General features: G+C 34.3%; 1 protein-coding gene across 1 annotated transcript; it reads left to right on the top strand.

The window, feature by feature from the left end:
* Nucleotides 1-11,637: 11,637 nt before the first annotated feature.
* LOC146996133 (heat shock cognate 71 kDa protein-like) lies at nucleotides 11,638-13,916 on the top strand. The gene is made up of 2 exons (XM_085821367.1): nucleotides 11,638-11,730; nucleotides 13,167-13,916. Exons 1-2 carry the CDS (start codon nucleotides 11,638-11,640, stop codon nucleotides 13,914-13,916), a joined length of 843 nt encoding a protein of 280 aa, XP_085677493.1.
* Nucleotides 13,917-14,168: the final 252 nt, after the last annotated feature.

Below are 14,168 nucleotides of genomic sequence, written 5' to 3'. Positions count from 1 at the left end.
GGACAAACATATAAATACAGCAACATAGATTTTAGGAAAAATGCCCTTACGTTGACCCTTGAATTGCACATGAAATGGTCCGCAAAAGTCAACGCCACAATTAAGAAAGGGTGAAGTCGGAGTTATACTCTCAGTGGGAAGATTACCCATGACCTGACTTGCTGCAATTGGTTTGTTTTTAAAACAAATCACACAAGCATGAACTATCTTACGAGCCAAGACCTTGCCGTGAATGGGCCAATATTTCAAACGCACCTGATGAAGTAAACCCTGCGCTCCAACATGTAGGTACTGCTTATGAAAATATTCAAAAATCAATACAGTAACTCTATGAGTAGGAGGCAAAATTAACTGGTGTTTACAATCAAATAATAAATTTGAGTTTTTTAATCTTCCTCCAACTCTTAAAAGAGAATTCTCATCTAGAAAAGGGTCAAGACCTTTTAACTTACTTTGTGCAGGAATAGGTTTACCTCGTCGAAGAGCTGTAATTCCCGAATTAAAGGCAGTTAATTGGGTATGCCGTATAAGAAACTCCTCAGCCTTTTTCATCTCATCTATAGTTAAATATCCCTGCATCTTATCCTAGGATTTACAATTTAAGATAAACCTGAAAATAAAACTGAGAATTCTGATTAGCTTAGGAAAATTATTGGAAAGTTTTAAAAAAGAGTCTATAAAATGTTCATTCATTGTGAAAGTCAGAACTGGAATTGATGATTGTTTCAGTTCTTTCTCATACTCCTCGTCTGACGAATAAGAAATGCACTCTGGAAATGGAAGTTGCTGATTGAGGAATTTAGGACCTCACCACCACAAGGAATTAGCCAAAAGTTCACTAGTGTCTGCTCCTCGGGATATTATATCCGCTGGATTTTCCTTTGAGGCAACATGACCCCATTTGAATCGATGACTCAAGTTTTGAATTTCAGCAATTCGATTGCTCACAAAAGTGTTGAGCTTGTACGCAGGTGTGTTTATCCATGCTAGAACAATAGTAGAATCACACCTCAAATAAGCACCATCGATACTTAGCTGCAGAGCTGTTATTACCTTTGACACAAGCCTACACAGAAGTAATGCTCCACACAATTCAAGACGTGGAATTGTAACAGGCTTTATAGGAGAAACTCTGGATTTGCTACAAAGGAGATTGGAATAATTCATTCCATCAGTGGTAATACAACGGATGTAAATAGCTGCACCATAAGCCTTTTCCGAAGCGTCCGAGAACCCATGGATCTCAGCTCTAACGGAATGATCAGTTAAAACATATCTCGGAATATTCAATTGATCGATTAACTGAAGCTGGGAAAGGAATTTTTTCCATTCACACAACTCCTTGAAAGGTAATTCCTCGTTCCAGTCCAGTTTCAGCAGCCATAGTCTCTGCATGAATATTTTTGCCCTCGTTACTACGGTTCCGATGAGACCCAATGGATCAAAAAGCTTAGCTATTTCAGATAACACCTGACGTTTAGTAAAGCTATCTTGATTGTTCACAGATGTTTTGAAAGTTAAGTGATCATCCTTCGGTTTCCAGAGCATTCCTAGCGTCTTCACTACACTTTCTTGAGATTCAAAGGAATATTCCTGTGTTGAAATATCATGCAGCAGCTCAGGATGATTGGACACCCATTTATGTAGCTCCATACCTCCACGACGAAGCATTTGTACTAATTCAGACTGAAGCTCCTTTGCTTCTTCTAAAGTATTTCCTCCTGTCAGGATATCATCCATATAAAATTCCGTAGATGTGACCGCAGCCGCCCTGGGAAAATAGTCCTGTTCGTCAGCTGCCAATGCCTTTAAGGTTCTCATGGCTAAGAACGGCGCGCTAGTAGTCCCGTATGTAACCGTACGTAACCTATACACTTGAACTGGGGCCTCGCGGCTTGGCTTCCAAACAATTCTCTGTAAATTTCTTTGCGATGGATGTATTTGTTGATACATCTGCTTAATATCGGCACTAAAGGCAAGGCGATGGTTTCTAAACCTGGAAACTATAGAAAAAAGATCTTCTTGAATTGTGCCCCCGTTCAGTAGAATTGAATTTAGCGAATAGCCACTGGATGATTTACACGATGCATCGAAAACAACTCTTAATCGAGTTGAAGTTTTCTCCGGGCGATAAACTGCATGATGGGGAATGTAGTAACAAGTGTCACAGTTATCCACGGGCATAACAGGTTCCATGTGATTTAAGTTTAAATATTCGTTCATAAATTCCTTATACAAATTAGCCATAGTCTTATTAGCATCAAGACGATTCCAAATTGTATTCAGTCTCTTAATAGCAATTTCTTTAGATGAACCCAGCATAGAAGTAGCATCATCCTTCATAGGTAATTTTACTATGTATCTACCTGTTTTATTACGCGAGTATGTTTCATTAAAATGCCTTTCGCAAAATATTTCTTCTTCATTCTTTACGACTTCCTTACCATCTCCCGGGAAGGATTCTAATTCGAAAAACTTCTTAATTGCATTATCGAGACTTGATTCCTTTATCAAATAACAATAGGATTGATTATTAACAGTAGGTAGAATCTCTGTCATTAAATAACCAAATTCTGTGTTTTGCAATATTATGTTTCCATTCAGCGCTTGAACTCTACCTTCCCTCAAGATGTGAAAGAATAGTTCATTTCCTATCAATATATTGATTTTACCAGGTGTATAGAAGTTAGGATCTGCAAATTTAATGTCATGCGGTATCGTTAAATTAGAAATATCCAGTTTTGTCGAAGGAATTACATCTGTTATTTTTGGAATAATACATAATTCTAAATTGTGAGAAAAAGTCTCTGTTTCGTTCGAAATATGGGCTAAAATCTTCGCTTTGACTAAATGAGCTGAACCACTTATTCCCGAAATGTGCGTTCGGATGGGTTTAGTTTTCAAACCCAAAAATTCTGCGCATTCTTTGGTGATGAGGCTCATTTGCGAACCGCACACCAGTAAGGCTCTTATTCTGCAGCGCTGCCCGAACACATTCGTCACATAAATAACCACCGTACTCAGTAAAAGACAGAGTTTCCCGCACCGGAAATAGATGCAAGACTATGTACTGCTTGCTGTATAATGTCACCCGAAGCTTCTTCGGAGGGGTTTGTTTTCCCCTGGTTTGGAGAAAGCAAGGAGTGGCCGTTGGTCTCTGAGGGTCATTGTCCATATGTAGAAGGGAATGATGTTTTCGGAAATAGTGGCTGCACGAAAAGTTTGAATTGCATTCTCCGGAATGAGTTTTTAGACAATTCACACATATTTTTTTATTTTTGACGATAATGAGCCTATTTTCAACATTAATTTGTTTGAACGCACTACATTTAAGGAAGGGTATTTATTTTGATCAATTGGAGATTCAAAAGGGAGGTTACCAAATAGTAAGTATGCTGGGGTGAACTTAGTTACAGTATGAGGGGAGTTGTTATATTCGATAACAACTTGCTCTAGCACTTTAGTCCATGGTACTTTTTTAGAAGAAGAATTTACTTTACATTTTAGTCGACTTACTATTGATTGATTTACTCTTTCTACTTTACCATTTGTCTGGGGATAGTGAGATGAAGTTAAAAGTTGTTTAACATTATGTTTTTTAAGGAATTTTTTTGAATCTAGAGGAAGTGAAGGCTGCATTTCTGTCACTCAGAATTTTTTCGGGGACTTGTATTTGAAATATTTGTTTTAGACAATTGGCATAGGTTTCTGAAGTTACACTTTTCGAGGGAAAAGCCCAGACATATCTTGTTGCATGGTCAATAACTATATGTAAATATTTTTTTGTAGAATTATAATAATTAAATCCTCCCACAGTGTCAATAGAGAGACATTCGAAAGGTTTGTCGGTTGGGGGTACGTCTTGCATAAGACCAATTTTTTTTTCTTTTTATTAAGTTGACAAGTATGATAATCTTTAACAAAATTTCCGATATCTTCGCTAATATGAGGCCAATAATATTGAGGGGTGATTAAGTTAAGCATAATTTGAACTCCCGGGTGACCAAAATTTTCATGGGTTTTATTCAACAATTTTAATCTTAAAGATTTAGGTACTACAATTTTATAAAAATTCTTTTTCTTAATTACCATTATATCATTTATCTCTTGGTAATTTTTTTCCGCAGACATTATCAGTTTTTTGTTGTTGGATTATTTCATTTCTATCAAGTAAATGTACATAATGTTGGAGGTGCTGTGAAACAGGATGTCTAGAAAGCATGTCAGCTTCAATATTGGTAGAGCCCTTCTGATACTTTACTTCATAATTGAACATACGTAGTTTGAGTGACCAACGGAAGAGTCTACCTTTTAAATTTTTAACATTTTTGAGCCAAACGAGGGCCGCATGGTCCGTATGTATAACAAATTTTTGTCCATGCAGATAGTAATAGAATTTGTCTAGGGCATCTACGATGGCCAAACATTCTAACTCAGTAATCGTATAATTTTTCTCATAATTTCTTAAAGTTCGGGAATGATATGATACAGGGTGAAGGACATCATTTTCATCTGGTTGTTTCAAAACAGCTCCAACAGCAGTTTGAGAAGCGTCAACAAAAATATGACATGGCCTACTGGAATCATACAATTGTAAAACAGGTTTGGAAATCAGTATTCTTTTCATTTCGTCAAAAGCTTTTTGACATTAGTCATCCCATTCCCACTTGACATCTTTTTTCAAGAGTCTGTTTAATGGAGCTCTAATAGTTGCATAATTCGGAATGAATCTATGATACACATTCACACTTCCCAAAACTCTTTGTAACTCTTTGGTGTTACTGGGGTTTTTTAAGTTTCTTAATAACTTCTATATTATGGTTATCGGGAATTATTCTACCATTTTTTATTTCATAGCCAAGAAATGTGATCTGATCTCTGGCGAACACACACTTGTTTCGATTCAATTTAATATACTCCTCTTTAAACACCTCAAATAAAATTTTTAAATGTTCTAAATGTTCTTTCTCAGAGGAAGAGTAAACGATTATATCATCAAAGTAACTGCAAGCGAAATTAATTTTATTTTTTGTTAATATTCGTCTAATTGTTCTGTTAAAAATTGCAGGTGCATTTTTGAAACCAAAAGGGAGTCTTAACCATTCGAATAATCCAAAATTCGTGCAAAAAGCTAATTTCTCAGTATCTGCAGGGTGAATCGGGATATGCCAGAAACCAGATCTCAAATCAATTGTAGAAAATACTTTTGCTTTACTTAATTTGTCTAACAAAGTGTCAATGCGAGGAAGAGGGTTTGCATCTGTTTTAGCCAGGGAATTCAATTTTCGATAAACTATACACAATCTAGTTTTCTTACCTTCCTCACGTTTAAACACTAAAGTCACGGGGGACGAATATGGGCTACAACTTTCTTTAATTATACCTGCTTGTAATAATTGATGAATTTGGGTCTTAATTTCCTCTTCTTCCATAGGGGATGTTCTATAAGGTCTTAATGATACAGGCAAATCAGAATTTAAATTAATTCGTTGAGGTTCAATATTAATTTTTCCTACATCATACTTATTTTTAGAAAACACAGATGAATAATCATTTAACAATTTTTTTAAGTTGTACTCTTTGTTATCGACAGTATTAGAAACAGCATTTTTCACATAAATGTTAGACTGAGAAACTAATTCCTTTGGATTTGTAGTTCGATATTTACAGGTTGGAAAATTTCTTACATCATCATCATTATTAACACATGGATAAACATTTGTTGTACCACCTTGAAGTTGGAGGTGTGGAGATATGGGTCGGCTGTCAAAATGGCAGTCAAGTACAATAGCTCTCTGTTTAATTTTTAAATTACTATAATCAATACTCAACTCAAATAATTTGCATTCGTAAAGTGCTAAAATTACATAATTCAAATTATTATCAAGAACAAACAAGGTAATTTGGTTACTAATCCGTCCAATTTTCATTTGTATACAACATATTTTATTAAAGATTATGTTTCCTTTAGATTGGGTTATTGAAAATGAACTAACTCTTTGTACTTTTAAACGTAATTGTTTGTACTTTTAAACGTAATTGTCTAGCCGTTTTGGAAGAAATTATCGATATGGTTGCACCACTGTCTACAACACACTCTAGACGTTTCTTATTGGACAAATATCCCGACACATTTAATAGTCAACTACTGTGAGTGGTTTCTGGGGTTGGTTCTATTGCAAGGGGCATAACATTAGGTGTATCAGATCTCTCCCCTCTGAAAGGACAAACCTTAAACCAGTGAAAAGCATTTGGGATTCCGTTCCGGGTGCAAAGTCTACAGGGACTGGGTGGCAATGGCAATCTATTTTGGGAATTATAATTATGATGGCTTGTAAATCCTGGACCACTGAACCGATTATAAAAATTACTTGGTCTCTGAAAACGTTGGAAATTGTTGGGTCTAGGAGCATCTTGTCTCACAGTAGCTGAAATTCTACTTCTATTAAATCGATTGTAATCTTGGGGACTGTTCCCGATCGGAATAACAAATCTGGGAGGTGCACTTCTGATTTGTTGATTTTCGCTAATCTTAATAAGCTTATGGACATGAGTAAGCCAAGAGATAGGGTCAGAGGGTGCGTTGACCGTCATTAAGGATTTTAATTCTATAGGAAGGCCATCCGTCAGACCCTCCAAGATCGTTTCATGAGTTAGATTTAATTTTTTACCAATATCTAATTTTTTGCAAAAATATTGCGTTATGTCCTCTTTATGATTGTACTTGTAATTGGCAAAATCACCAAACGTAGTTAAAGTGGAGTCGAGAAAATTTTCTTTTAAAATTTCGACTAATTCCACATATTTAGTAATTTTATGGCAGGTTTTGACATATACGCTAAGTGCATTACCTTTTAGATATCGAGCTACATTATTAAGCTTCCACGTTTCATCTTTATCTAAATGAGTTTTGTTAAAGTACTCAAGCCATGAATTTATATCCATATCATTCTGCGCGTCAAAGGGAATTATGCTTGTTTCAGGTTCAGCGCTAGCTGCCCCTAATGAATCATCAGGATCAGAGAGGTTTTCATTAGCCATTATTCTTTTAATAATACTTTCATAAATAAAACTAATAATACTTTCATAAATAAAACTAACTCAAAAATAATACTCTTGAAATTTTCCCAAAACAATATTAAAACCAAAATACATCCTTTAAATACCAAATTTAAAATACATTTATACCAAAATAATACTTTTTAAAATTTTCAAAATAAAAACACTATTATTAAATCAGTAATTATAATTCAATAGTAATAATATCATTTGCATCGCCAATCTTTTTACTAATTGCTTCTGTTTGGCTTATTGTGACGAGAATACGAGTGATGAAATCGACACGAAAATACACATTTTTGTGCACTCTTAATTAGATTTTCGCAAAACACGATCAATCACCACACAAGCACAAAGCTCTCGAGAGCAACACAGAACGCCGTAGACGTAGGGAAAGATTTCCATCCTCAAAAGTAGGTCAACGGTAAGAGCACATTTGAATAACGACGAACTTTCGATGGAAACACAGATCACGCATCACAGGGGGCAGAAGGGTGCTTCTCTGGACGTAAAATAATCTGCAGAATACCAGAAGGATGATTCTCTTGAAGCAAGAACGCCTAGAGAAAAATGTAGAAACATAGAAGTCGCACAGCGGCAAATTCATCTTAAGTGCGTAACATTTTATCCGTATAATCCTTGGGATATCTTCTTTTTTAGATAATCCCTTTGAAGGTGGTATCCTACCGGCTTTCTGAAATGTAATTTCTCATACATTATTTGTTTTGTGCAGCCGGGGCAACAGGAATGAGACAAATTTTGGAATATAAAGTGGTAGGTTTATTTTAGCATCCATCTCACAAGCGTTCTCCTCGTACCTTGAGCAGAAGCCCTACTTATACATATGTGTGCGTCACGAGGCTCCTCCAATCAGCGATATTAATTGAAATCACGAGGTGACGCTATCTTCTCATCAGGAGTGTTCTTAAGGACTTTATGTAATATGACACATTTATGAGTTTGGCGATTTGGCGGGCGCCAACAGGTTAATATATTTTATACTAAAAAAGGATTTCGCCAAAATTTAGGAACAGGGATGCAATTTAGGTAGAGAATCGCCAACACGTTATTAAGCAATATTAATAGAATTTAATTTAATCAATTGATTTAAAAATATCATTACAGATTAATAAGATGCATCTTAAGACGCGCTTTTCCGGTATGAAAAATGCAAGTTAAATTCCGTTAATCGGCTCTGCCGAATTGAAATTACAAAACTGTCACCTTCTAGTTCCCTGTACGAGTTAAATGAAGAACTATAGTTGCGAAAAATTTAGGGTAGCAGATTTTAAGAAAAGTATTCATTTCTACCGCTTTAAATCAATTGGAATGACTTGTTTTGGCATAGTATCTGGACATAAAATATATGGCGCACTTTTTTATAAAAACGGATTGTAAAATAGATACAGCACAGAGATTAGCGGTATTTTCAAGTATTTTCGTTTCGTGAGATACATATCTCGAATAACTGGAGAATGAGTAGCCGTAGAATGTTTTAGTATACGGGAGTGCTATAACATCTAGTTGTACTCCTCGCTTTTTCCTTGCAATCGGTCACTTTAACATGTATAAATATATATATATATTCCTGTCTTCTTACACCGGCTCGTTTAGCTCTGTATTTTTGTTCTTATATATTAATAAATTTTGCATTTTTGCCTTTTAACCCTTTAAAAGTTCAATTTATGTTGTTCTTATATTTCGGTTATGGATTTTACACCTTTCGTGTATGCGATAGCTCTCGAATTATGAGCAATGTAAAAGTGATAGTAGGCGTAACGAGGCCAGACACTGTTATTAGAACTGTTGATTAAATCATTTGGTGCGCCAACTTCCATGTCTTTTTGCAAAGGTAGACTAAACATTAACTTTCAAAACTGTACACCAAAAATTTTGGTCTGCCTACCTGTTGGTTGAGTTGCTTGTTTGGACGCAGAAACTCTAATTTTAATTGTAAAAGTTGTTTTTAACTGCATTTAATGTTTTAGATTTTTATATATTTTACAGTTTTCAATGAAGGTGTTTTGAATCTCCATTGATTTTTGCTACGCCGCGAAGTGAGAACTGAATTAATTGAAATATAAATATATATCTAATTAAAATTCGAGGACACAGGGGCAAATCAATTGAAGCAGAAATGTCTATAAATTAATAGTCCTTACAGGGAAGTCGTGTGGTATCGAAATCAGATATTTTTTGGGTGCGTGTGCCTAAATTACATGTAGGTTCATGTCAGGTAAGTAGTGACGGAAAACAATTATTATTATTTATATTAATAAGAATCAAAGGGTTTCAGTAGGAGGAAAAGCGATGTGAGACTTTTTATATCCAATATAATATTCTGAGATTTTAGAGGAGAGACAAAAGAAAAGTTTAATTAAACTTCCACTTCCCTTTACTCTGTGATTGTGACCCACTAAGTAGTATAAAGATAATAAAGATTTCCATTTTAAGTCTCATGAATTTTTTCAGGCTTGTGTGTAAGTGTTAGAATGATATTCACCTAACAGCTTTAAGCAGGCGCATAATTTAGCTCTGTTCGTGCACCGAAGATGACATATAAGTCCCTTTCTCCCTTCCACTCTCTAGTCATAATCTGTTGGACGAGAAAGTGACCATCGCACGAGGGAACTTAAATCCATTCGCTGAATCCCTTAGTAATGTAGGCGTTCTGAACACTCCATGTTGACTCAAATTATTATATCTTATTTTTGAGGAATGTAGAGAATTGAAACGTTATATTCTATTCACTCGGTTAACCATGTTCAGAATGTTTGTTATGACTGTCGTAGCCTGGTATGATGTCAGGATGTTGTGTCTTGTGATGGTTTTGTATGGAAGCATATTGTTGAGCTTATCATTTAAAGGCCTTCCTAGGCATGAATACCTTCCCACTAAGAATATAACGCTAATATAAGTTAATTTTATGCTATTCAGTTGATTTTATCATAAATAGGTGCCTATTAAAGAATTAAAAACATTTTTATATATTTTATATTGTGTTTATATTTAAATTCATTTTCACCTAACCAAAGGTAGAAGAAACGATTTGCATGAGAGTCTACGGTAAATATGATATTCTGCGCTTTGCACTCATAAAACCAGGAAAACATCAAGTTTTGAAAGTACTTTTTCAATTGAAATATATGTTTCCCATAATTTTCGTTTTAATAATAATAATCTTTGGTTATATATATATGAGGATTACGTTTATGTTTTGTATCACAAGAAACCCCCCAAAAATATTTATTTGAATATTTATGGGAGCGGTAGTTTAGCGTTCGTTCTTTTGTCCGCTTTTCCGCTTCCTCTTTTATCCAAAAAAATAGCAAAGATCAGAGATATTAATTAAAATCTCTTAAAACGCTAATTTTCGCCTTAATCTTTCCGAATGGCAACAGTCCTGATACAATAAACAGTGGCAATAGTGATACAATAGCATTATTGCTGATATAATGAGAGAGAATTATCGATTTGATGCGATTTCATGAAAAAACATACGATAAAAAAACATATTCCAATTTTGAAATACTCGCTTCGAGGTACACTGGCTCTTGCCTAGATGCACCTATGTACCAAATTCGTAGCCCTGGGTCTATTAGCTTACACGCAGCATGAACGAAAGACACACAAAGAAACTTTCTTTTTATTATGAATTATATATCAGAAGATCTTTCATTGCTACATATTCAAAGAATCCTTTTAATAAGATTTGTAACAATCAAGTTACCAATAATTGTTTTTCAGCTTCTGTTGAATTACAACAAAGTTAATGAATACTTTTTTAACAATGCTTATAAACCATAATCATTAGAGATATCAAATCTAGTGGTGCTAAAATCTTACGTGTGGATCTTATTTGCTTAAATATATTATTTTTATTGCTAATATCGAATTGGGGCCATTTATAAAATGGGCTTCTTTTTGTTGACATTACTGTGTTACGTTTTTATACCAACACCGTTTATCGACAGCCTATTGGGCATACTTATTTGTTTTGCGACTGCCTTCATCTTGTTTCCTCGAAGAGAAGAGAAAACTCGGAAAAGTAATGATGAAAACACCATTAACCGTAATGAACGCAACCTTAATGCCGGAAAGAAGGTACATAATGTAGATTTCCTTGATTCACATGCTGATATTAATGAATTTAATGACGATTCCTTTGAAGTGGATATAGACAATGACACCGATTTCCTCCAAGTTTCTAACGTAGCTTTTGATAATAACCATCTTAATTTGCATATTGATAGTGCCACTGACTACATCGACCTTTTTCAAAATGATTTCGATAATAATCCCACTGATGTGTACCTTTTCAGTGATGAAAATGAATTTAGTTACCTTCATCAAGAAACAGAAAAGAATTTTGATTTTCCAAAACCTTATAACTCAGGTAATCAAACAGGCATGAATACCGCTACAACCACCTTTAACCAGGAAGAACTCAGTTTGAATACCTCTATTAAACCATTGGATGCTGAATGCTTTCTATCGCATAACGATCTTGGAGCACAAGGGGACATCGATTTCGGTAATCTCATCAACACAAATAATGAAATAGAAATAAAAGGCAAAATGGATCATGTAGACAGAATAGAAGTGAAACCAATTCAAGAATTTCAAGAACGCCTTATTGATATCGTCGTTGATACTGTCGCTGTTATCTACGTTGATGACGAGGAAACTCAGCCTCCTTCCTCACATCGTAGCCGGCGTTTCACATTTTCAAACCTAAGAAAAGCGTTACTCAAATATTTTTGCTCTAAGAAAATTAAAAATAAACATAACAAATTAAAGCAACCTATCAAGATCTGAGCTAAGTTGACATACTTTCAGTTTATATTCGTCATAAATTTGTTCGAAATGACATCAATCTGACCAAAATTGTTCATTGACACCCCAGAGACTTACTACATGACGATCTCGATGATTGACCAGTGGCTGGCTAAAAAATTGCACGCTGATTGACCAGTGAGTGACTAAGTGGGGACCTCCTTGACGGACCTGTGACTGATAAAAATTGAGCTCATAAGCTGAATTATATTTATTTAATAAAAAAGTCATTAAGTGGGGAGCCAAGGATGCGGCTTGAATGCGACTAAACTGTGCATTTTAGCCAAACTTAAAGCCCTTAATTAAAGATTAAGAACTTTTTTATGTATATTTTTGCAATTAATGGATTTTTTTACTATTTTTATATCATATTCAATTTTAATGCTATTTATTTTTACTTATTTGTTTATTAATATTTACTTTTGTGTTTTTTGTATTTTCTTATTGTTACTTTTTACATTTTATATTTATTTCTTCTTAATATTTTACTTTCCTTACCATTAATTTTTATATTATTTATTTTATTACTATTATTATTATATTTTTGAACTTGATTTACTTACTTTAAAATTTTTGATTATATTTTTACTTACAATTTTATTTATTATTATTATTTCAAAAAAAAATTTCGAACGCGTTATAATGTTTCGACTTTTATTCAAAATTAAATGTAAAATTAACACTTTTGGCTCTCCAATAAAATTTGAATCATTCATCTTTTCATCTTATTTGTATTAAGGACTTTCGTTTATTATTATTTATTTATGATTCATTATAATATTCAAAGCCTTATTCTTGAGACACTGCATGAATCATAAAATATTGCCCTTTCAGGCAAAATTACGAGACTTCAGACCCCCTTAGGGCGGAGTCTATAAGTATAAGTATAAGGGCGTCGTCATTTCCTCGTAATCCATAAGTATATCCAAATCCCAGAGAATGATTTTAAATACTGAACTATTTATTTAATATATTCTTGTAATATGAATTCGAATTTCATGTAACCGAGAAAACTTTCTTTGGGTAACCGAGCTCTTTAAAAAGGGATTAATTCTTACATATTAACAATTTGTATATTTTCCCTTTCGCATTTTTACTTTTCGAGTTTGTTCAATTATTAATTCTTATTTTAATTTCGATTATTTTTTATAATTGTGTTAAAACTCTTACACGAGGTTCCGATTATTAATATTGTTGAGGAATTGGCTTGCTTTGATTCCAAATTAATATTGGTTTTAGGTGTTTAAATTTATCTGTCTTCTATATCTAAGAGAACCCTGTCCTCAAGTACTCAAGCCAGCATCGAAATTGATTCTCTCTTTGAAGGTGTAGATTTCTATTCAACCATAACAAGAGCCCGTTTTGAAGAACTGAATGCTGATTTGTTTAGAAGCACATTGGAACCTGTTGAAAAGGCTTTGCGAGATGCAAAATTAGATAAAGCTCAAGTCCACGATATTGTCCTGGTAGGTGGATCTACTCGTATTCCTAAAATTCAGAAGCTACTGCAAGATTTCTTTAATGGTAAAGAACTTAACAAAAGTATTAATCCAGATGAAGCTGTCGCATATGGTGCTGCAGTCCAAGCTGCAATTTTGAATGGTGATAAATCTGAACAAGTGCAAGATCTGTTGCTGTTGGATGTAACCCCACTGTCTCTAGGAATTGAAACTGCTGGTGGTGTAATGACTGTTGTCATCAAACGTAATACAACCATTCCAACTCGTCAGACACAAACATTTACAAATTACTCTGATAATCAACCAGGTGTCTTGATCCAAGTTTACGAGGGTGAACGTGTAATGACCAAGGACAATAATCTTCTTCGAAAGTTTGAATTAACTGGCATTCCTCCTGCACCTAGAGGTGTCTCACAGATTGAAGTTACCTTCGATATTGATGCCAATGGCATATTGAATGTGTCTGCTGTAGATAAGAGTACTGGAAAAGAGAACAAGATCACTATTACGAATGATAAAGAAAGGATTTCGCCAAAATTTAGGAACAGCGATGCAATTTAGGTAGAGAATCGCCAACACGTTATTAAGCAATATTAATAGAATTTAATTTAATCGATTGATTTAAAAATATCATCACAGATTATCCCCCCATCTGAAAAGGCTTGCAGTCGCGGCCGTCGACCCAAGTCAGTCCAGATAGTGAGAGCAGAAAATTTAGTTATTAGGAAATTAAGTTAGTAGGAAAACTGATTGGATTTATCTCAAGGCACACAAAATGTTTACATGAAATATGACATAAAATATTTGAATATA

The sequence above is a fragment of the Stegodyphus dumicola genome, chromosome 7, assembly GCF_044657685.1.
Source record: "Stegodyphus dumicola isolate Sdum_Otavi_A_Nest chromosome 7, ASM4465768v1".
NCBI classification, from domain to species: domain Eukaryota; kingdom Metazoa; phylum Arthropoda; class Arachnida; order Araneae; family Eresidae; genus Stegodyphus; species Stegodyphus dumicola.
Note: the sequence above shows the minus strand (reverse complement) of the source record. Positions and strands in the feature narration are given on the sequence as shown.